Here is a 23,769-nt window from a genome sequence, read left to right as displayed (position 1 = left end):
TGGATTCTCTGGCCAGGGGTTCTTAAGATTTTTTGTTCTACGAATCCCTTTGCCAGTCAGGTGAAAACCATGGACCCCTTAATAAGTCCACACTATACTGTGTATTATTTAATAAATAGCCACATCTGCACCAACACATCCCCACTAGAATGTTTTTTTGAATTTCAATTCAGACTTACAGACCCCTTATTAAGAACCCATGCTCTAGGTTCTTGGCTATATCACATTAAAGAATTTAAGAACATGCCAGTTTAATCAGGCCAGTAAAAAGTTTATTGAGAAACGAGAGAAAGAAGAAGAGTTCACCTCCAAGACATGGATGCTGGCGGCCTCCCAGCAAAGAGGCGCAGCTGGGGTGGGGAGCACCCCTGTTAAAGCCTTCTTCCCTCCTCCCCTCTCCTAATGTTGGGGAGGGGCCCCAGCTGTTTGCTCTTCTGATTGGTTGCCTTACTATCCCCACTTGTTAGCTCTCAGTGGCCAATGATGAGGCCTTCCCAGTTATCCAGGACCCATGCGAGGTCTGCTTGGAGTTACCCAGCGCTTCCTCTTGAGCCTGGGGTCTTGGTGGCGTGTTTCCGGCTCTGTTCTAGTAGCGGCCTTCCCTCGGGGGGTTTCAGCAGGGGTCTCACGGCCATGGTCTCTGCCCGGTCCCAGCTGTGACTGTCTTCCCTCTTTCCCTATACTAGCCTGCCCATTGGTTTAGGCTTTGGTCACCGTGCTGTGCTTCCCAAGGTGCTTAGAGTTCTCTCTATGCTTGGTTTTTGTCCATGCTTCCTTTGTCTCTGATTCTGAGACTGTCTTTGTTTTGGTTTGTGATTGGGAATATAGTTAGGGTTTGAGGGTCAATTACAGAGATCACTCTCGGCCTACATTTTGTAAAAGTCAGGTTTATTGAGACACAATGTACAAGAACAAATTATCCCTTTTCACTGTACAGTTTGAGTTTTGATGTATATAGTAGTGTAATGATCACAATGAAAATTCAGAAAAATCCCTCACTCCCACCCTCCCAAGTTTCTTTGGGCAACCTTGCAATCCAGTCACCCTTCCAGTACTCAGCTCTGGCAACCACTCATCTGAATTTTGTCCCTGTAATTCTTTTTTTTTTTTTAAGATTTTATTTTATCTATTTATCTCTCCCCCCTCATTGTTTGTGCTCACTGTCTACTCTCTGTTCATATTCTTTTTAGGAGGCCCAGGAAACTGAACCTGGGACCTCCCATGTGGGAGGGAGGCACCCAATCACTTGAGCCATCTCTGCTTCCTGCTTGTTGGGTCTCTCATTCTGTTTCCTTGCTGTGTCTCTTCATTGTGTAATCTCACTGCATCGTCTCCCCACTCCATCCCTGTGGTGTCAGTTCACTGTCTTTGTTATCTTTAGGAGGCAATGGGAACTGAACCTGGGATCTCCCATGTGGTAGGTGGGTGCCTAACTGCTTGAGCCACATCTGGTTCCCTGACGCTATAATTTTGCTGTTCCTAGATTGTCATATTCATGAAATCAAGTAGAATGATGTTATGATCACATGGTTTTCTTTTATAGTCTGTACATTTTGGTCAATTACATTGATCTATTTATTTTTTGCAGGCTTTTTTTTTATTAGAGAAGTTTCAGTTTACAGAAAAATCATACTGAAAACAGTTTCCATATTCTCCCATTACACACACAGTTTTTCCTCAACACTTTGCATTAGTGTGGTACCTTTCTTAAAATTGATGAAACAATACTATTAAAATTATACTATTAACTGTAGTTCATAGTTTACATTTTTAGGATTCACTGTGTTGTACAGTCCTATTTTTTTAAAAAAATTATTCTAGTAACATATATACAATTTAAACCCCCCCCCTTAACTACACTGGAATATTTAATTCAATGGTTTTAATTATATTCACAATCTTGTGCTACCATCACTATCATCCATTACTAAAACCTTTCCATCACCCCAAACAGAAACTCTAGCAATTAAACATTAACTCCCCCCATTCTCTACCCCCACCCCAGCCCTTGGTAAACTGTAATCTAGTTTCTTGAATAAATTCTGTAAATTTGCTTATTTTAATTGTATCAGTGAGTGCATGCAATATTTGTTCTTTTGTGTCTGGCTTATTTTGCTCAACATAAGGTTGTCAGGGTTCATTTACGTTGTCTCATGTATCAGAACTTAATTCCCTTTTATGCTGAATAGTATTCCATTGTATGTATAGACCACATTTTGTTTATCCATTCATCTTGGATTGCTTCCTTCTTTTGGCAATTGTGAATAATGCCGCTATGAACATCAGTGTGTAAATATCTGCTTGACTCCCTGCTTTCAATTATTTTGAATATTGTTTAATTTTTTTGACTGCTAACACACGCATCATGCAACAGGTTGTCTTAAAAATAGGAATTCATTGGTTCAAGGTTTCAGAAGGCTAGGATACTTGCTTTCTCCTGGGTTGGTATTTTTTGGCTGGCCACCAAAAAAAAAAAAAAAAGTTGGCATTCCTTAGCTCTACCACCACATGGTAATTAATGTGGTGATATCTTCTCCTTTCTCCTCTGAGTTCTGTTGACTTCCGGTTCTTCCACTCTCTTCACTCACCATCTGACTTTCACTCTGCTTATAAAAGCCTCTAATAATCTGAATTTAAACCCAATTTGTTTCAGTTGGGCCAAATCTTAACCGAAGTAACATCTTGAAGAGATCTTATTTACAGTGGGTCCACAGCCATCAGAATGAAGATCAAGACTAAGAATATGTTGAAAACTGGTCTACACAATTCAATTCACTATAGTGAGATTGCTGGGAGACATGGTAATTCTATACTTGACTTTCAGGACCAGCCCAGCTGTTTTCCACAGTGGCTATATCATTTTACATCCCCACAGACAATGAATGCGTGTTCCTATTCTCCACATCACTTTTGACACTTATTCAGTTTTTAATAGTAGCCATTTTAGTGGGTGTGAAATGGTATCTCATTATGGTTTTGAGTTGCATTTCCCTAATGACTAATGATGGTGAGTGTCCTTTCAGGTGCTTGTTCGGGATTTGTATACCTTCACTGGAGAAATAGCTATTCAAGTCTTTTGCCCATTTTTTAAGTTGTTGGTTGCCATTTTTTTGAGTTGTAGAATTTCTTTATTCTGGACATTAAACCCTTATTGGATATGTGATTTCTAAATATTTTCTTCCATGCTGTAGGTTGCCTATTTACTTTTATGATGAAATCTTTTGCACAGAGTTTTAATTTTGACGGAGTCCCATTTAACTATTTTTTCTTCTATTGCTTGCGCTTTTGGTGTAATGAAACTGTTGCTTGGCACAGGGCCTGATGATATTTCCCTATATTTTCTTCTAGGGAAATATTGCCTCATATAGTTAGATCTTTGATCCACTTTAGGTGATATTTGTATATGGTACGAGGTAGGGGTCTAGCATCATTCTTTTGCATGTTAATATCCAGCTTTCCTGGCACCATTTGTTGAAGAGATTATTCTTTCCCCACTGGGTGGGCTTGGCATCTTTTAAAAAATCAGTTGCCAAAGATGTGAGGGTTAATTTCTAAATTCTCAGTTCAATTCCATTGGTCTATATATTTGTGCTTATACCAGTACCTCACTGTTTTGATTACTGTAGCCTTGTGATAAGTTTTAAAATTGGGAGGAGTGAGTCCTCTAACTTTGCTTTTCTTTTTCCAGGGTGGTTTTGGCTGTGTGGGGCCCCTTACCCTTCCATGTGAATTTGATGATTGGTGTTTCTATTTCTGCAGAGAAGGCTGGCATTTTGATTGGGAGTGCATTGAATCTGTAAATTGCTTTGGGTAGAACTAACATCTAAACAATATTTAGTCTTTCAATCCCTAATTGTGAAATGTCCTTCCGTTTATTTAGGTCTTCTTTGAGTTTTCCATGTACAAATCCTTTATATTGTTGGTTAAATTTATTCTTAGGGATTTTATTATTTTAGTTATTAGTGTATATGGAATATTTTTCTTGATTTCCCTTTTAGATTATTCATGCCTAGTGCATAGAAGCATGACTGACTCTTCATGTTGACCGTTTATTCCTCCACTATGCTGAATTCACTTATTAGCTCTAGTAACTTTGTTGTGGATTTTCCATCATTTTCTATATATAGGATCATGTAATTTGTAAATAGGAAAAGTTTTATTTCTTTTTTTTTTTTCAATTTCAATGCCTTTTATTTCTCTCATCTAATTTCTCTGGCTAGATCTTCCAGTACAATGTGGAATAACAATGGTGACAGTGGGCATCTTGGTTCCTGACCTCAGGGGGAAGGCTTTCAGGCTTTCAACATTGAATATAATGTTAGCTGTGGGTTTTTCCTGGATGCCCTTTATCACATTGAGGAAGGTCCCCTCTATTCCTAGTTTTCCAAATATTTTTATGAAGAGATGGTGATGGATTTTTTTCATGCCTTTTCAGTATAAATTGAGATAACTGTGTGTTTTTTTTCCACTTTGTTCTGTTAAAGTGGTGTATTACATTAATTGATTTTCTTAGGTTGAACCACTCTTGCATTACTGTAATAAATCCCATTTAAGCATGGTGTGTTATTCTTTTAATGTCCTGTTGGATTTGGTTTGCTAGTATTTTGTTGAGAATATTTGCATCTATTTTGTAAAGGATATTTGTCTGTAATTTTCTTATGATATTTTTATCTGACGTTGGTATTAATATGTTGCTGATGTTATGGAATGAGTTAGGAAGCATTTGCTCCTCTTCAATTTTTTGGAAGTTTGAGTAGGATAGATGTTCGTTCTTCCCTGAATGTTTGGTTAAAATTCACCAGTGAAGTCATCTGGTCCTGGGCATTTCTTTTTTGGGAGGTTTTTGATGACTGATTCAATTTCTTTACTAGTTATTGGTTTGTTGAGATCTTCTGTTTCTTCTAGAGTCAGTGTAGGTAGTTTGTGTCTTTCTAGAAGTTTGTCCATTTCTTTTAGGTTATCTGTTTTGTTATTACCTTGTTGTTCATAATGTCCTCTTATAGACCTTTTTATTTCTGTGGGGTCTTTAATCATGCCCCATATTTCATTTTCAATTTTAGTTATTTGTGTACTCCCTCTCCTTTTTTGTCAGCCTACCTGAAGAGTTATTGATTTTATTGATCTTTTCAAAGAACTAAATTTGATTTCATTGCTTCCTTTTATTGTTTTCTTTAAAAAAATTTTGTTTCCTTTATCTGTGCTCTAAGTTTTATTTCCTTCCTTGTGCTCACTGTGGATTTAATTTGGTCTTCTTTTTCTGGTTCCTCCAGATGTGAAGTTAGTTCATGGATACGAGATCTTTCTTCTTTTTTAATAGAAGCATTTAGAGCTATCATTTTCACTCTCATCATTGCCTTTACTGCATCCCCTAAGTTTTGGTATGTTGCATTTTTTTGTTTTTATGTGCTTTGAGATATTTCATAATTTCCTTTGTGATTTCTTCTTTGATTCATTGGTTGTTTAATTGTATTGTCTAATTTGCACATTTTGTGAATTTTCATATATGTGAATTTTCTTATTTTCCCTGTTATTGATTTCTAGCTTCATTCTGTTGTGGTCAGAGAGGATACATTGAATGATTTTGATTTTTTACAATTTATTGAAACTTGTTTTGTGACCTAAAATATGGTCTATCCTAGAGAGTGATTCGTATGCACTAGACAAGAAAGCATATTCTGTTGTTTGAAATGTTCTGTGTATGTCTTTTAGGTCTTTTATTTCCTATTGATCTTCTCTCTAGATGTTCTATCCATCATTGAAAGTGCTTTTTTTAAATTATTTTACATTTTTTTAAATTAGAGAAGTTGTGAGCTTACAAAACAATCATGTATAAAAGGCATTATTCCCATACATTGCCCCTCTACCAATACCTTACTTTGTTGAGGAGCATTTGTTACAGATTATGAAAGAACATCATCAGACTTTTACCACTAACTATGGTATATAGTGTACACTTGGTATATTTTTTCCATACACCACCTTATTATTAACACTATGTATTGTATTGTACATTTGCTACAGTTAATGAGAGAACACTCACTTGTACTGTTAACCACAGTCCATCTTCCACTACATGGCTTACTATGTTATGCAGTCCCATGCCTTGTACATTCTATCCAAAGTGTACACTCTGTGACTCTCATTTTCATCACAGACATGTGCAGTCATCACCCCAGTAAGCTTTTAAATATTTTCCTTAGTCCAAAAGAAAAAATCCCATACCCTCCACTATTGATCCTTAGTGTTAATATAGTACCTTCTTTGACATTAATGCAATAATATTATACTATCATTGCTAACCGTAGTCCATAAATTACATTAATTGTATTTTTCCCATGTGTCACTGTATTTTTACCATCTTGTAATAGTGATATACATTTGTTCTAATTCATAGAAGAATGCTCTTATGTTTGTATTGTTAAATACAATCCTTATCCATCTCATGGTTCATTACGTTATTCAGTCCCTAGATTAATCTCTAGCTTTCGTTCAATTAACATTTACATCCTTAGACTACCCTATTTCCTAGTAACCTACAGTCTAGGTTTTAAATCCATGTGTTTATACTTTGTATTTAGTTCATATTAGTGAGATTATATAATATTTGTCCTTTTGTGGTTAGCTTATTTCACGTAGCTTAATGTTCTCAAGGTTCATCCATGTTATATGTGTCCGAATTTCATTTATTCTTACATCAGCATAATATTCCATCATATATATATATACACATTTTGTTTATCCATTCATTGCTTGATGGATACTTGGGTTGTTTCCATGTTTTGGCAAGGTGAATAACACTGCTATGAACATTGGTGTGCAAATGTCTGTCTGTGTCACTGTTTTCAGTTCTCATGGATATATTCCTAGTAAAAGGACTGTTGGATCATACGACAGATCTCTGATTAGCTTCCTGAGGAACTGCCAAACTGTCTTCCACAGAAGCTTCACCATTCTACATTCCCACCAACAGTGAAGGAGTGTCCCTATTTCTTCACATCCTCTCCAGCACTTGTTGCTTTCTGTTTTTTTAAGTAATGGTCATTCTGTGAGGTGTGAGATGATATCTCATTGTATTTTTGATCTGCATTTCCCTAGTAGCTAGTGATGTTGAACATCTTTTCATGTGTTTTTTGGCCTTTTGTATTTCCTCTTTGGAAAAATTTCTGTTCAAGTCTTTTTCCCATTTTTAAATTCGATTGCTTGTCTTTTTATCATTGAGTTGTGTAATCTCTTTATGTAACACGGAGATCAAACTCTTGTCAGTTATGTGGTTTCTGAAACTTCTCCCCTTGAGTAGGCTGCCTTTTTACCTTCTTATCAAAACCATTTGAACCACAAAAGTATTTAATTTTGTAGAGATCCCATTTATCTTTTTTTTTCTTTCACTGCTCATGGTTTGCATGTAAGGTTTAAGAAACCACTACCAGCGGCAGACTTGGCCCAATGGTTAGGGCGTCCTTCTACCATATGGGAGGTCCTCGGTTCAAACCCCAGGCCTCCTTGACCCATGTGGAGCTGGCCCATGCGCAGTGCTGACGCATGCAAGGAGTGCCCTGCCACGCAGGGGTGTCCCCCGCATAGGGGAGCCCCATGTGCAAGGAGTGTGCCCCGTAAGGAGAGCTGCCCAGCACAAAGGAAAGTGCAGCCTGCCCAGGAATGGTGCCGCACACACGGAGAGCTGACACACAAGATGATGCAACAGAAAGAAACACAGATTCCCATGCCCCTGACAACAACAGAAGCGGACAAAGAAGACGCAGCGAATAGACACAGAGAACAGACAACCAGGGTGCGGGGGGGAGGGGGGAGAGAAATAAAATTTAAAAAATTAAAAAAAAAAAAAGAAACCACTACCTACCACAAGATCTTGAAGGTGTTTCCCTACATTTTCTTCTAAGACTTTTATGGTTGTAGCTTTTATATTTAGATTCATGGTTCATTTTGAGTTAATGTTTGTACATGGTGTGAGATAGAAGTCCTCTTTCTTTTTTTCAGTTCTCCTGGCACTGTTTGTTGAATAGACTATTCTGCTCCAGCTGGGTGGGTTTTACAGCTTTGTCAGAAGTCCCTTGACTGTAGATGTGAGGGTCAATTTCTGAATTCTCAGTTTGATTACATTGGTCAGTCTATCTCTATGCCAGTACCATGCTGTTTTTACCACTGGAGCTAGGTAGTATGCTTTAAAATCTGGAAGCAAGAGTCCTCCAACTTAATTCTTCTTTTTAAAGTCACTTTTGGCTATTTAGGGCTTTTTACCCTTCCAAATAAATTTGATAATTGGCTTTTCCATTTCACAAAAATGCCATTGTAATTTTTATTGGGATTTCATTGAATCCGTAAATCAGTTTGGGTAGAATTGCCATCTTAATGATATTTATTCTTCTAATACATGAACTCACAATTTCTTCCATTTGTTTATTCTTCATTGATTTCTTTTAAAAATGCTTTGTAGCTTTCTGAATATAGGTCCTTTATGTCCTTGGTTAAGTTTATTCCTCAATATTTTATTCTTTTATTCACTATTATAAATAGCGACCTCCTCCTCAGATTACTCATTAATAGTGTATAAAATGCTATTGGTTTTTTTTCATGACTTTTCTTTGACTTTTGGTTCAACTTATTATAAATCTTTAAAATTTCCCAGCTTAAGTTATTGAAAACAGGCCCAGGGGTCCACTAATGGAGTACAGACCATATGCCAGGGGGCCTGGAGCATGAGAAACTCCAAAAATGTTTTTTCTTCTTGCATTTTCTAGGCCTGAAAGCAGATGCACTCTTCGGCGAATTTTTCCATGGAGGTTTCTCAGTCTCCACTTACTGAGCTGGCTAGATTTGAGATTCAAAGGACATTTTGCTGGCCAGACTCACTGAAGAGAAACCATTCTCCGCCTTCCGCCATACCTTCCTTCTTCCCAGGGAGGAAGGCATTCTTTCCCCCCTCAGTTGCCTGCAGTAAGCCAAGAATTTTATCGAGGCCCTTTGCCTTGAGGGTTCAGGATGAGTGCCATTCACCAGGGGGTGGAGGGCCAGTAATTCATGGTTTTTGTTTTGGCCTCTTCAACTCTCTGTCCTTCTTACCCCCGGGATGATGTGCAGCCCTCTCTTAGTCTGCAGATCCCCAAAGTAGTTCCCTCAGACAGCTTTTTGCCCTTCCTCCATTGTTTTTGTAAGAGAGTTGAGCCCTGCCAACCTACTCCAATGCCATCTTCCCAGAAGCTATTTAAATTTTATTTTTTTAAATCAGAGTGTATCTTACAGGGTGCACCTCAGGAAATCCTTGTAGTGGAAAGGTTAATAGCATTGACTTTGAGAGTCCTATTACCTGGATGAGACATATTTACTTTGGATGACCTTGTGAAAATTTGTCTCATTGCCTTATCTACTGTCAGGATAATGAGATGTTATATATATTCATCCATTCTTTAACTATGAGATTATACTATATATGCAAATCTGTTATATATGCGTAACAGAAACCTGGTTCATAATAAGTGCTTAATCCTTTTTCTTTGTATTGATAGTAGAGAAATACTACTACTCTTAGTACTCTTAGGTGATCTTTTATTCCTTGCATTGACTCTTTGTCCCCTAGTTATATATTTTTCTGTTTGTTTATTTTAGTATCTTTCATGTTGGAAACTTTCCCCAAATGTTGTACCTCCTTATGAAAGAGTAGAATCTCCAAATATGGACAGGGCTTGATGACTAGTGGACTTTATTTTTAGAATATACCTATGGTCAAATGACCCCTCTTGCTATTAGTCTTTGGAAGTGAATCAGCCTTTTTCCCTCAGGAGCCACTTCTGCCTGCCTGCATGAGTTACTCCTACATGCCTTCAGCCCTCCTAAAGACAATTACATATTTCTCAACTGCTGATATCTCCACTTTTGGTCTTTGCACTTTGATTTTAGATATTTTATATTCTTTTACTCCAGTTTGAGTACGAATCTTAGGAAGGAGAGGCAATCAACATAAGTGGCTATTCTGCCACCTTTGACTGGAATAAACAATTAAAAAATCTTTTGAAAACTGGCTCTGCTAAGTGCTGTTAAGAAGAGGTCCGTAGTGCTAGGTCAGGGTAGCATTCCGATATTTTAAACTATGGGCTTAGGTAGTTAATGGCATAAATAATGTGTCAGCAAAAATAACATTTATTGGAGAGATTTTAATTAAAACCTAAAATATTTAGGTTATGATTTTAAAAAGCCATTATGCAGTTTATTGCTTTTCTATTTTACTTAGAAGTATAATAGAACAAATGTTCCTAAGGGAAATGTTTAAAATACATATACATACCCTTTATATTTTAAATGTACACATGGAAATGTATCACCAATTTCCACATTATATGTATATAGCTTTTTTTTTTTTGCCCATTGAACTTCTTTTGCATACAAATTTAGTACAAGAACAAATAAGAAACCTATCCAACTGTGTTTGAAGTGTTGTTGAAATCACAAATGCAGATATTGAAAAAGACTTGCTTAGAACTAAAACAAGTTTTTTGTTTAGTTTTATCTTTTAACTTCTCATTCGACTTTAACTTTAATATATGTATAGTCTTTGTAGCAGGTTCTTTGAAATTGAACAGAAGCAATTTCACTTGTCTTCTGTCTTCTTTTTCTTTTGATAAACCATTTACTTAGCTCTCCCACTGCTTCTGCAGGAGTCCTGGGACAGGGAGGGAAGATGGGGCTGGGAGGGGAGGAGCCAGTGAAGCGTGATGTCAATTCTCTGCTTCAGCGCTTACCTCCCAATGGAGAGGGTTTTGCAGTCTCGTCTATGTCTCTTCAATTATATTCCCTCTTCTGAAAAAAGGTGCTCAGGGTTTGATCAAAGTGCTAAGCCTTCTGACCTCGGCCTTGGGAAGCACTTCATTTAATTTTTGTTCTGCAGTGGCCCTGCTAAGTTTGAGACCTGTAAACATATGAGGCAATAATAAAACCAGAAGCCAGAGAAACAGACCTGGAGAGCCCAGTGCAGTCAAATGCGACAGGGATATAGGAGTTGTGACTCATCTCACTGGAGATGCTCTTAATTTGGCATAGACTGACTTCTATTTAGAGCGCTCAGGGTTTGAAGAGGCATTGGATAAATACTTGTGGGAAAATAGATGGGATTCGTGCACCAGGTGGGAAAAAAGTAACGATTGCTGACCATCTGAAATCTCAAATTCAGTAAATACCAGGCAGGTAAGCAGTCCACTGTAAAGTCAATATTTGCCCCTAGGCGTTTACGTTTGTTTCCTCATTCTGAGAGGGATACTATCCAATTCTTTACATTTATTTCCAGATCTCCCTGGCTTAGTAGTTCTTTAAACAGATAATAATAATGATAATGATAATAATTATAATTATAATTGGTTATTCTATTACTGATTGTTATTGAGCACTTTACTACATGCCAGTTAGCATTATCAACACTACCTATATTACCATTTACTCTGCACATCAGCCCTCCTGAAGGTAGATTATTTTTCCTCATTTAGCAGATATAGAAACTGAGGCAAAAATCAGTAAAGCCACTTGTTGAAAACCTCACATGAAGGTCCTGAGGGGAAAAGTAAAATATACTTGAATTATAATTCTTAGACTTTCTTTTTCTATGGCTTTTCAGAAAAAAAAAAATCATGGTATAGCATCCTCATTTAAAAATTGCCTTTAGCACATAATCATAAATGTCTACAAAGCACTTAAGAGCTTCACCCATTTTCTGAAGAGCCTCTCTTTAAGTTCTTTCTTACTTAAACCATTCTCTTCTGAAGAGCCTTTCTGATTGACTTCCTCCTCTTCAATTGTTGACCTAAATCTGCCAATTCTCAATCAGTGGCTTCAAGTGGTATTCAGGCAGTTCTCCAACATCACTTTCATTGACATTATGAAATTCTGCATGTTTTGCAATATTTGCATTGTGGGATGTTTCAGACAATCATTGAGAGACTGAAAAACTTCACAGGGCAATGCCTTGTGTGGAGTGAGTGGGAACTAGTTTTATGTATGATTAGGCATGTTTTTCTATTCTGATGAGTTTAATAAATACATACATAGGAGGAACTACATCCCCATAGGCATCATCCTTTGCAAGAGAATATACCGAAAATTGGGAAGAGGAAGAGCTCTAACAAACTGTCCATGCTCACATAAAAAACCTGCCTCTCTACTTACGCTCAGATTCCCATTTCTCCCACCTACTCAAAGTCATGTCTTCAGCATTTTTTCTTGTTCTGTAAGATTTTTTTCCTATCAGCATACGAATATGCTGTAATTTCTTGCATCTTAAAAAATATTTGTTAACACCTGTATAACCGATCTGTTACATTCTCATTTCTCTCCTCTTTATAGCACAGTTTCTCCAAATGTTGCTATAATTATTGTCCCCAATTTCCCTTTTCCATCTCTCTCTCAAACCCATTCCAACCAAGATTTACCACCATTCCTCTTCTGACACTTTGCCTGTTAAAGCTGCCAGTGTCCTTCGTGTTGTGACATCCCATGGTCCTCTTCTTACTTGGCTGTGTAGGAGCATCTAAGGTGATTACTCTCTCCTCCCTTAATACCATGTCCATTGGTGTCTTAGTTTCCTGGGCTGCTTAAAGGAGATTCCATGAAATGGGTCAGGCTTAAACAAGGGGAACTTATTTGCTTTCAGTTAGAGTCCAGGAAAATGTCCAAATCAAGGCATTATCAAGGCGATGCTTTCTTCCTGATGACTGGCCACTGGCAAGCCTTGGTTCCTCTGCCACATGGCAGGGCACATGGCAGCGTCTGCTGGCCTCTCCCTGCTCTTCCAGGTTTTGTTGCTTTCAGCTTCTGGTGTGGAGCATGCTCACACGCTCTCTCTCTCTCTCTCTCTCTCTCTCTCTCTCTCTCACCCTCCCTTTCTCCAAGCTCTCTCCCTCTCTTTCTGTATTCATTCCATTTATAAAGGACTCCAGGAAGAGGATGAAGACCCATCCTGAATGAGGTGGGTCACACCTTAACTGAAGTGGCCTTATCAAAAGATCCCACTTAAAATGGGTTCATGCTCACAGGAATGGATTAGATTTAAGAGCATGCTTTGTTGGGGTACGTACAGCTTCAAAACACCACACTTGACTTCTAGAACACCACGCGTTTGCTCTTGGTTCTTTTAGGCCACTCTTTCTCTTCTAATATTTTAATATTACAGTGATCAATTTCTTTACCCTCTATTTAAAATTGTCCCCTTGGAGATTTTATCTGGTTCCATGACTTAAAGTATCATGCACATGTGCCAATATTGAACAAATGTCCATCTTAAAACCACCTTTTTTTTTTTGAACTACAGACTCATATATCCAGCTGCTTATTTGACTTTACTTAAGGACAACCTCACTCTTATAGTTGTTCAGGGCAAAACTTTGGCATCAACTTTGACTCCTAACTCTTTTTGTAACATCTTAGGTTCAGTTCATCAACAGATCCTATTACCTCTGCCTTACAGATTTATCATTGCTTGGGCCATGCAACCATCATCTCTGCCTGGATTGTTGTAATGGGAACTGGTGTCCTTGCTTCCATCCTTGCCCCTCTTTATTCTGATCACAGTAGATCTTTTAAGATTATGCTTCAGTTCAACGAAATCGCAAAAAGCTTGTGAAACAGATACCTCAGTGTCTAAATGCTGGAGATAACACTTTAAAATATATATTAATATTTTAAAAACCCCCAGAACTATAATGAGCACAGGTAATTTTAAGGTTAAATTCTCCAGTGGCTTCACGTTTCACTTGGAGTAAAAGCCCAACTCCGCACAGTGACCCCCAGAGTGATAGGTAGTCTACCCATTCTCTGTGGTCCCTTGGCATCTTCCTTTCTCTTAGTCAACTCCAGTCACATGGGCCTCCTTCCCTCTGATAGCTGCCTGGCTTGTTCTCTCACTTGATTTAATTTCTCACTTAAATGCAAATTTGTTAGGCCCTCCCTATCTTAAATGGCATGTTCCCTGCTTTGTTTCTCTTCCATCCCTAAAACAAATCTCAAGGAAAAGGATTTTTACTTTTACCTGTTTTGTTCAGTATCATACTTTCATGTGCCCAGCACAGAGTAAATCATTAACTATTTATTGAATAACTGTGTAAACAATACAAGCCATGTATTCAGCATCTACTATGTTACAAGGTTGCAAGAATCTCCCTATATTCATTAAGTACTTTAATGTAAACCTCATCACCATCATGCCAGGTAAATAATACAATACTTATATATGAGAAATATGAGATCGAGGGACTCAAATGAGTTACCCAAGTCTGGAAGCTGTCATTCCAGTTCAGCTTTTCTGACTTCAAGTCCCTGTTCTCGCCAACGTTGCCAGCAGGTAAGAAGTCCACTTCCGCCTTAGGAGAAATGCCATGTATTTCTGTTTGGTATCTCCACCTGCTGAGACTAGAGGGGATACCTCTCTTCTTTTCCACTCTGTTCTCAACACCCAGCAGACAGCCTGGCACATAGAAGGGCTCAGTGGATACTTTTGCCTCTACAACTTAATTACTAAGGTGGTCTGGGCAGTGGGCTCATGATTACCATAGCTGTAGCTTCTATCCTGTGACATCTTTTTCAGTAAAAGCTAAATGGGATAGGGATAGGGGAAGAAAGTTGAGAATTATATGGAAACTACACTGGGAATACTGAAAATGTCTGGTAAAGGCAGTGTCTAGCCACAGCCTCATTCTCTGCCTTCATTTCTTGAAATCTTGTATTCAGCTTTCTCTTTCCTCTGTTCTCTTCTCACAGAGAAAGACTGAGAATGCCATAAAGAAAAACCATACTCCAATCAAATGAATGCCTTCTAAGAAGATCACTGGGGTGTGAGGCTTTCCTTTGAGGGCATATTTTCTTGTGCTGAGCAGGAAGGGGAGGAGAGAAAGGATGTGAACAAAAGGGAAAGGATCCAAGGGAAATAATAGAAAACCATTCTAATCTGATGCCTACTCTCTGTAAGCTTTCAAGTAGTTTCAGCTGAAGAACTTCTAGTGCAGATCTGATTTTGTATTTTATCCCTTTTACAATGGAAAGGCCCTGCCTGCACTGGAACAAATGAGTATTTTTCCTCTTGTTCGCAACTTTTCCTAAAAACATATTTAATAAGAGAAAGTGATATTCATTTACTCTTTAAAGTTAATCCATCCTCTAAAGCAATCTCAAAGCAATCAATTTTTGTTGTAAGGATTATCATACTGTTTAACAGCGTACATTATTTATGCTGGTGGGTGAGAAACGAGGCCTCTTACATCTTACAGTCCTGCCAATATCCTAAGTCTTCATTTATTGAAAGGGAAATATGCAACTTGATGGTAATTTCAGAAGTTTGGAAGGGAATCAAATTACAGTTTCTAGTTTCCCCGGGTGTAAAAGATGCCCCAAAGAGCACTGAGAACAGTGTCCAGCATTTTATATGCAGTCTGTAAGTTGTGGTTACATAAACAGAAATAAATACCTACTCACCTAACCACCCAGACAAAACCAGAAGGTAAATGGGCCAGCAACTGACCAGAATTAACAGACAGTACTAAGGGGATAGTGCTTTATTTTCTTTTTGGCCAGGAAACAGCCCCAGTTCTAGATTACTCAGCCTATCTACTTCATTTCACACCTTGAAAGTCTCAACTCTGAAGTTCTTTTCCATGTGAGAAGTGTTTCACTTATTGCTGGGGTCCCTAATTATGTGCATATACTTAGCTTTATTTTTCAAGATGGACCTCCAATTTAGTAGATTGAATTATGTACTCTAACAGATATGGTCTTCATCTTAATCCGCTTTTTAGAAACAACTATATATAGCTACCTATGTAAAGTCAAAACTCTTGTTGTGAACATTTAATTAATTTATAGTTTTGATCACTTTCATATTTATGCTTTCTTCAATAGTAGAATGAAAACATTCTCAATAGAAGTAGTTTGATTCTCTGGGCACTATTTCTGTCTTTGTGTGTTTTACAGATGAAGCATTGTCTTAATATTTGTTATCTCCAGTCTAGTATTTGTTCTCTCCAGTGATTGAGTTTTGCTTCCACCAACATTTAAAATAGTATGACAAGGAAGAGCCAGAAAAACAAAATCCATATAATATAGGGGGTATTTCATGGAAGTCCCGTCTTCATGGATAAAACATCTGAATTGTAGAATATTTTTTAACTAGTTTTATTTTGAAGCACATGCAGCAACAGATACCAGGCAGAGCATTTAGCAGGACTCCTTGGAGAAAACTATTTTAATGAGTAGATGAGATTTGCTTAGAACAACTCACATAACAATTTATATGTAAATGGATGTATCTGAAAATCAAGAGGGTGCTCCAGGGTACTGAAGAAGGTTATCTTTCATTAATGATTTCTAAACAATTCCTCTGTAGTCTTGTTTACATTAATTCTATCAGCTCAAAGTAAGTGTCTTTGGCCTAGTATAGTAAGAGTTGGTGTATTAGTTATCATTACTGTGTAACAAATTGCCCCAAAACCTAGATGCTTAAAACAAGAAACATATATTATCTTTCACAATTCCTGATGGTCAGGAATCTGGGAGTGGCTTGGATGAATGGTTTTGGTTCAGAGTCTCTCATGAGATTGCAGGTAAGGTGTTGGCTGGGAGCGCAGTCCCTGAAGGCCTGACTGGGGCTGGAAGAGCTGGAGGAGCTAGAGGAGCTAGAGGAGCTGTGTCCACATTCACTCATGTGATTCTTGGCAGTAGACTTCAGTTCCTTGCTACATGGGTGTCTCCATAGGGCTGCTCAAAAACCTGGTTTCTCTTAGAGTGAGTGATTCAAGAGAGGGGAAAGTGAGTAAGCAGGAGCAGATGCCACTGTCTTTTATCACCTAATTGTGGAAGTGACATCACTTCTGCCACTATGTGCTGTTGCCACACTGACCAGCTCTGGTTCAGTGTGGGAAAGGGATCCACAGCAATCTGCTTGCAAGCTCACTCACGTGGCTGCTGCATGAGACTTCAGTTCCTTTCATGTTCCTCCCCCGAGGGCTGCTCAAGATGCTTTCCCTGGAGTGAGTGACCCAATGAGGGGAGAGAGGGTGGCACCCAAGATAGAAGCCACCTTATCTCAGAAGTGACTTACTCTCGCTTCTGCCATATGTTGCTGGTCACATAGACTTACTCTGTTTCTATTTAGGAAGGAACTGCAAAAAGGTGTGTGAACATGAGGAGGCAGGGATGATGGGTTACCGTCTTAGAGGCTGCTACTATTGTTGACATGTGACCTAGGAGCTAAAGGCTCCCTTCCTAGAACTGACGCCTTAAGCAGAATGGCAGTCAAAAAGTGGAATTACTCTCTCAGGTCCAGTCATGAGACTAGTTCCACTTATCATTAAACTAAGTTTTTCTTAGTTCTTCAAATACCTGAAAATCTTCCAATAAATTATCCTTGATTAAGTTAGCTCAGACTGGTTTCTATTGTTATAATAAAAGATTCCTAATGGGTAAATTGAAACGTAAGTGCACGTGTAATACTGAAACTAGTTTCTGTTTATTGTAGGATTATGGGAGCCAGGTTTCTCACTCTTGGAAAAGGGAGATATAAATATAGATCTGTGGCAAGAGTAAAAAGAACCTGGCAGCGCTAGATTGGAATTGTAACTATCCATGAGAACTCATGATGTTACGACATGCACTTCCTATTCCTAGCTATAGCCTCTGAAAGGACCAGAAAGCACACCCTAGGAGCAATGAGTACACCTAAGTGCTAAGATCTTGGTTTCTAAATCCCATACCCTCAAAAACTATCAGGACTCCTTGAAGAAATGATGGGGGCAGGGAAAATTCAAGGTAAACCTGGAACATCTTTTGAGTCAGAAACCAGGATGTTCTCAAGGAATAATGGGGACATGCAAAATGATATTGCTGCTAGTGTGAAAGTTCTCCTACTAGCCAGATCTGGGATGATCTGAACATCAAAATAGAAACATTTTTGTAACCATCATATTAATAATTTATTCAGGTTGGAATCATCAATGAATGTTAAAACTAGTAGATAAATGTTTGATGAAGAACACATATTTGTATGGTCTCAAACATCTCCCCTCCAAATACCTATTATACCTATTGTGATTATACTGAAAGTCATTGATTATGTACTTTGGATAGCATAGCCAGAAGCAGCAGCTGTGTACAGTGGGGGGGGGGGGGGGGGGGGGAGGAAAGCAGAGAGATTGAGAGGTGAGGAATTTTCTTGTTTGTTTCTTTGTCTTGTTTTTTATTTGTTGTTATTAATATTGAAATAATGAAAATGTTCTAATGATGATTGAAGTGATGAATGCATAACTGTGATTATAGCAAATACCACTGATTGTATACCTTGGAGAAATTGTATGCTTTATTAAAACATATCAATAAAATTGATTAAAAAGTACAAAGGGAAAACAGTACCTTTGCAATGGAGAAACCTGGCAGACACTACCAGGTGATTAAAGGTGATGGAACCAATAATGGGAAAAAAGGACATCCTGCGCCTCCTTATTCTGAAAAGAATGCAGAATCACTTGGAGTGTTCTGCTAAAACTGTATTATCTAAATTTAATCGTGATGAAACATCAGACAAAAACAAATTGAGGGACATTCTACAAAGTAAGGATGTACTCTTTAAAAATATCAAGGTCAAGTAAAATATAGGCTGAAGGATAGTTTCTAATTAAAGGAGGCTAAAGAAACCTGACAAGTAAATACAGTACATGCTCCTGGATTGGATCTTGAACAGGGGGAAAATAGCTATAAAGGGCATTATTGGGATAACTGGCAAAATTTGTTAATAGTCTGTGGATTAGATAATTGCATTATATCAATGTCAAATATTCTGATTTTGATCATTACTTAAGAGAATGCCTTTGTTTTTACAAAATACACACTGAAGTGTTTAGAGGTAAAGATCATGTTTGTAGTACTCTCAAATGGGTCAGAAAAAATACCTGAGAGTGAATGAGAAAGTAGATGGAGTCAAAGGTTAACAATTTATTTACAATTTGTTTAGCGAATCTGAGTGAAAGTTTTCAGTATTAGTTTTCTATTGCAGCTGTAACAAAATATCACAAATTTAGTGGCTCTGAACAACACAAGGCTATCATCTCACAGTTCTGTAGGTCAAAAGCCTGGCATTGCATGTCTGGTTTCTCCAATCAACGTCTCACCATGGAGCTGAAAACCAAGTTGTTGGCAGGGTTGTGTTCCTTTCCGCGGGTGCTGGGGGTGCATTGCTTCCAGACTTATTTAGGTTGTGGGCAGAAGTCACTTCCCTGTGGTTATAGGGCTGGGGCCTGTATTTTCTTGACATGGGCCCCGTTCATGCTTAGCCAGTGGACTGCTGCATCGAATCTTCCTCGTGCTTCCAGGCTCTCTGGGTTTCCTCTTCTGCCTCATCTTTCTGCTTTTAAGGGCACATGTGATTACTTTGGACCATCTGGATAACCCAGGGTAACTTCCCGATTTTAAAATCAACCGATTAGTCATCTTAATTACATCTGCATAATCTCTTTTGCTGTGTACAGTAACATGCTCATGGATGTGACACCAAGGAACCGAAGATCCTGGGGGCCACAATTCTGTCTATGTCTGTTTTATAAGAACTGCTTGCACTATTCTTGCCCATTTTGTATAAATTTGAAATTATATCAAAGTAAATAGTTACTAAGCTGCATGAATACGGCACAGGGAGCTGGAGAAAAAAGTGTAAGAATAGCATGGTTCATGTTCTTGGTAGTTTCCTTTCCCCCTCACAGCACCAGGTCTGTTTTTCTCCCTCGTTCCTTCCCAGGCCACCACCAAATCAAGCAGGGGACCTGTGAGGTCGTCGCCGTGCACAGGTGCTGCAATAAGAACCGCATCGAAGAGCGGTCACAAACGGTCAAGTGCTCTTGCTTCCCGGGACAGGTTGCTGGCACAACTCGGGCGCAGCCTTCCTGTGTTGAAGGTAAGACCTTTCTGGTCTTTTTATCCACAATTTCAAAGGGACCTCAGGCTACCAAGAACCTTCCTGCTTTACTGTCTCTGCAACCCAAAGAAAACAAGATTGTTTCTGGTTCGGTACCATTCCAAAAGTGAACCTCAATACAACTCCAACCTTTTCTTGATGCATAAGGTAATTATTTAAGGATGTTTCTCAAGAGGTGCCAGTGCAGAGTTACAGTACAGGACAGGCAGCAAGACGTACTTAACTCCTCTTTGCCCACCTCTCTCTAAATCCCACCTGACAGAGCAGTTGCTTCCCCCAGACACTCTTTTCTCCCCCTTTGTACTAAAAAAATAAAAGTCACTTTGTACTAAAAAAATAAAAGCACCTTGTTTTCTCATCTCATGCTTAATGCTTAGATTATTGTGTACTTTATTTCATGTCTAGTTTATTATTTTAACACCTATTTATAGAACATCCTCTGTGGAGCTACTTCCTGAGAATAGTTTGGGATCAAGTATCCTTTATTTGTAGTCTACAAACCCCCTAGCAGAGTATTGAGCCAATGGTTAAAAATACAAAACAACCCCCCCCACCCCCCAAGAATGAATAGTTATAAGAAGAGGCCTGGAAATAATTCCTTGTGATGCCCCTGGCTTCTTCCAGTAACGCCTTGTTAGGAACAAGTATTGTTTCCTAAGGGAAGAGATACATGGGGGTAGCTCTGTATGTGGAAGAAACTACTCTGGAAATGTACATTTCTAGTCTTATCTAATGCATGTCTAAAGGTCAGTGGTTAAAATACAAATGTATGTACTCTTAACTCCTGATCTTATTGAACGTTTACCAATAATAGCTGATTTACTTGCATCCACCTCCCCAACCAGACACACACACATTGATGGGCTGTGTGACCACTGTTGGTATGGCTCGGCACCATGGCAGCCACCTTTAAACCAGGAAAGTGAAAGCGGAGAAATTTCAGTCCACAACTCTCTATCAGAAACCTTGGGGACCAAATGGGTCACCAAATTCAAATTTTGTTCAGATTTTAGAAAGATAAGCTAGCACATATACCATCTGCTACATAATAAGCCTAAATGATCTCTAACAGGGCCTCATAATCCCAGATGTTACTATTTCTGCAGTGAAATACATGATGGTTCATGATGGGTAGGATAAGGAAGGTGAAGAACCTCAGGTTAATACAAGTTGAGCTTTGCTGCCATCTTACAACAAACTTCTCCATTTTCAAAACTTTCTGGATTTGGGGATTGTAGATAAAGGATTATGGACTTGTGAAAAACAAACAAACCTGAAATCCTTTAACATTTTAAAAAATGGCATTGAAGGGAAATTTGCTAAGTTCTCAAAACCAGTTGGGACAGTTCAGTATATATATCTTCTCCATCAGTTGAGTCTGCATCTTGCCCATTCTGACTCTTCCCTCCCTTTCAAATCAGTGTACTTTTCTTAATCCCCATTGCTGTCTCCATAGATTAGAGGCCAAAATCATATATTGCTGAGCCTGTTACTCTGGGTATTTATTCTCCACCCTGTAGCCAGAATGAGCCTCCAACAAAAACAGGTGCTTATGTCTTTGTCACTCCCATACTTAGAATCACTCTGCAGTGACTTTCCACTGGCTTTAAGATAAATCCCCAGTTCCTTTCCATTGCTTACAAAGCCCTGCGTGATCTAGCTATAGCTTTTTTCTCCCCTCCAACTACTATACCCAACTCAACTGGCAACTTTCCATCCCTTCATCTTTGGGCTATACACATCTCCTCTGCCCGAGTCATTGCCCAATTACTTCCCTTAACACTCGTGTCTAGTTAATTCCTATCCTCCTTTCAAATCTCTTGTATATTTTTATATCTCCTATACTGCTAATTCATGGCATCCATCCCATTTTGTTTTTAAAACTTATTGAATGTGTGCCTTCCTGGCTTGACAGTAAGCAGCATGAGGGTCTGTCTTATTCAAATCTCTCCCCCCATAGGCTCATCCATGGTGGATGCTCAGATATCTGGGGAAAGAAGGTGCAAGAATGAATTTTAGCACAATGGAGAATTGATTCATTTTCACTAATCACACTTTGTTCTTTAAAGATAACAGATGTATGTGTTTGTCTCCATAGGTTTTAAACTTCTAAAGGAACTTATGAAATATAAACTATTTCTTTATACACTGTCTAGCTAGAATCTTTGAATATAAAAAGTCTTAATTATAAACAATTTTTGTAATGCTGAAAGCACTTGAATTGGTACTTGGAAGATAGTGATAAGGTCGTGATTACTATTAGCATCTTTATCCTAATTAAGAAAATAATACCTTTACCTAAACTGGAATGCTTTAAATTTTATATATGGGCAAAATCCCCTTTGGCTACCAGCCTAGCATTAGAGTTGGGACTGTAGAAAATCTGTTAGAATTCAGATATGAATGGGTTTTTTATGCAAATATTATCACTTGGATATTTCCATTTTTTTTTCATAACGAATTCTTTTTAAAAACTTTTTTAAAAAGACCTTTATTTTAAAAGAAGTTTTAGATTACAGAAGAGTTACATAAAAAAATACAGGCGATTCCCATAAACCTCACCCCTTTGCCCTCTCACATTTACCCTTATTTAATAACATCTTACATGAGTGTGGTACATATGTTACAACTGATGAACAAATAGTGAAGCATTGCTACTAATTATTGTATGTAGTTTACATTATGGTTTATACTTTGCACTGTACAATTTTGTAGATTTTGACAAATTATATAATGACTTGTGTCTGTCATTGCAGTATCATGCAGAACAATACCCTATGTTCCACTCTTCTGTCTTCACCCTTCCCTCAGAACCTCTGGTAATCACTGTTTTTTTATCAGTGTTACAAGTTCTTCCATTACTATAATAATGTTAAGTCTACTTTGGTCCTTTGTTGCATTCCCCCCTTATGTTTGTTCATTCTTTAATCTTGAGGATTTTGAAAGGGTGATGCCTGCTCTGCTTCAGATTGACAGGGTCTTAGATCTTATGGTTCACATGGAAGGAACTGTTTCGCTTGCAGTTGTCGATACTCTCTGTTTTTGGGATGGGGGTTGTATTAGTCAGCCAAAGGGTGCTGATGCAAAATATCAGAAATCTGCTGGGTGTTTTACAGGGTATTTATTTGGGGTAGGAGCTTACAGATACCAGGCCATAAAGCATAAATTACTTCCCTCACCAAAGTCTATTTGGAGCAAGATGCCTGCCAATGTCTGCGAGGGTTCAGGCTTCCTGGGTTCCTACATTCCTGGGGCTTACTTTTCTCTGGGTTCAAGGTTCCTTCCTTCCTGGGGCTGGCTTCTCTTTCCTCTGCGAGCTTACTTCCCGGAGCTCCAGCTTAAGTCTTCAGCATCAAACTCCAACATCAAAGCTTCAACATCAGAAACCCTCAACTCTGTTCTTTGCCATGCCTTTTATCTGTGAGTCCTCACCCACCAAGACGTGGGGACTGGATGGGGACTAAACACCCTAATGATAATCATGCCCAGGTACAGATCAGATTATAGGCATAATCCAATATTTCTTTTTGGAATTCATCAATTATATCAAACTGCTAAAGGGGATGTCCATCATCATCTTGTTAGCTGTCCTGGGTGAGTCTCATGACCTGGAGAGTAGGTATTGGCTGCAACTCTGAGATTCAGGGCTCATCTGGCATATGAACAGACCAAAGTTTTAAGTCTCTGAGACATATATTTAAGGGGTATTGTGCTAATTGTAGGTTCAAATAAAAGGGGTAGAAGAATTATGTGTAGGGAAATTATAAATGAGTCTAACAGCTACAGTGGGGAAATAGGTTGTAATATAATCCAAGGAAAGGCCC

At 38.4% G+C, this 23,769-nt stretch overlaps 1 protein-coding gene across 1 annotated transcript in view; it reads left to right on the top strand.

Annotated features, from left to right (window-relative positions):
* Window positions 1-23,769, top strand: part of TAFA4 (TAFA chemokine like family member 4) — a 186,997-nt gene that overhangs the window by 146,415 nt on the left and 16,813 nt on the right. The window contains exon 4 of the mRNA XM_004483326.3: window positions 19,769-19,924. Within this exon, the coding sequence (XP_004483383.1) occupies window positions 19,769-19,924 (156 nt within the window). The remainder of the gene's footprint in view (window positions 1-19,768; window positions 19,925-23,769) is intronic.

This window comes from Dasypus novemcinctus, chromosome 26 (genome assembly GCF_030445035.2).
Source record: "Dasypus novemcinctus isolate mDasNov1 chromosome 26, mDasNov1.1.hap2, whole genome shotgun sequence".
Lineage (NCBI taxonomy): Eukaryota > Metazoa > Chordata > Mammalia > Cingulata > Dasypodidae > Dasypus > Dasypus novemcinctus.
The sequence above is the reverse complement of the archived record's forward strand: the minus strand, read 5'-3'. Positions and strand labels throughout refer to the sequence as shown.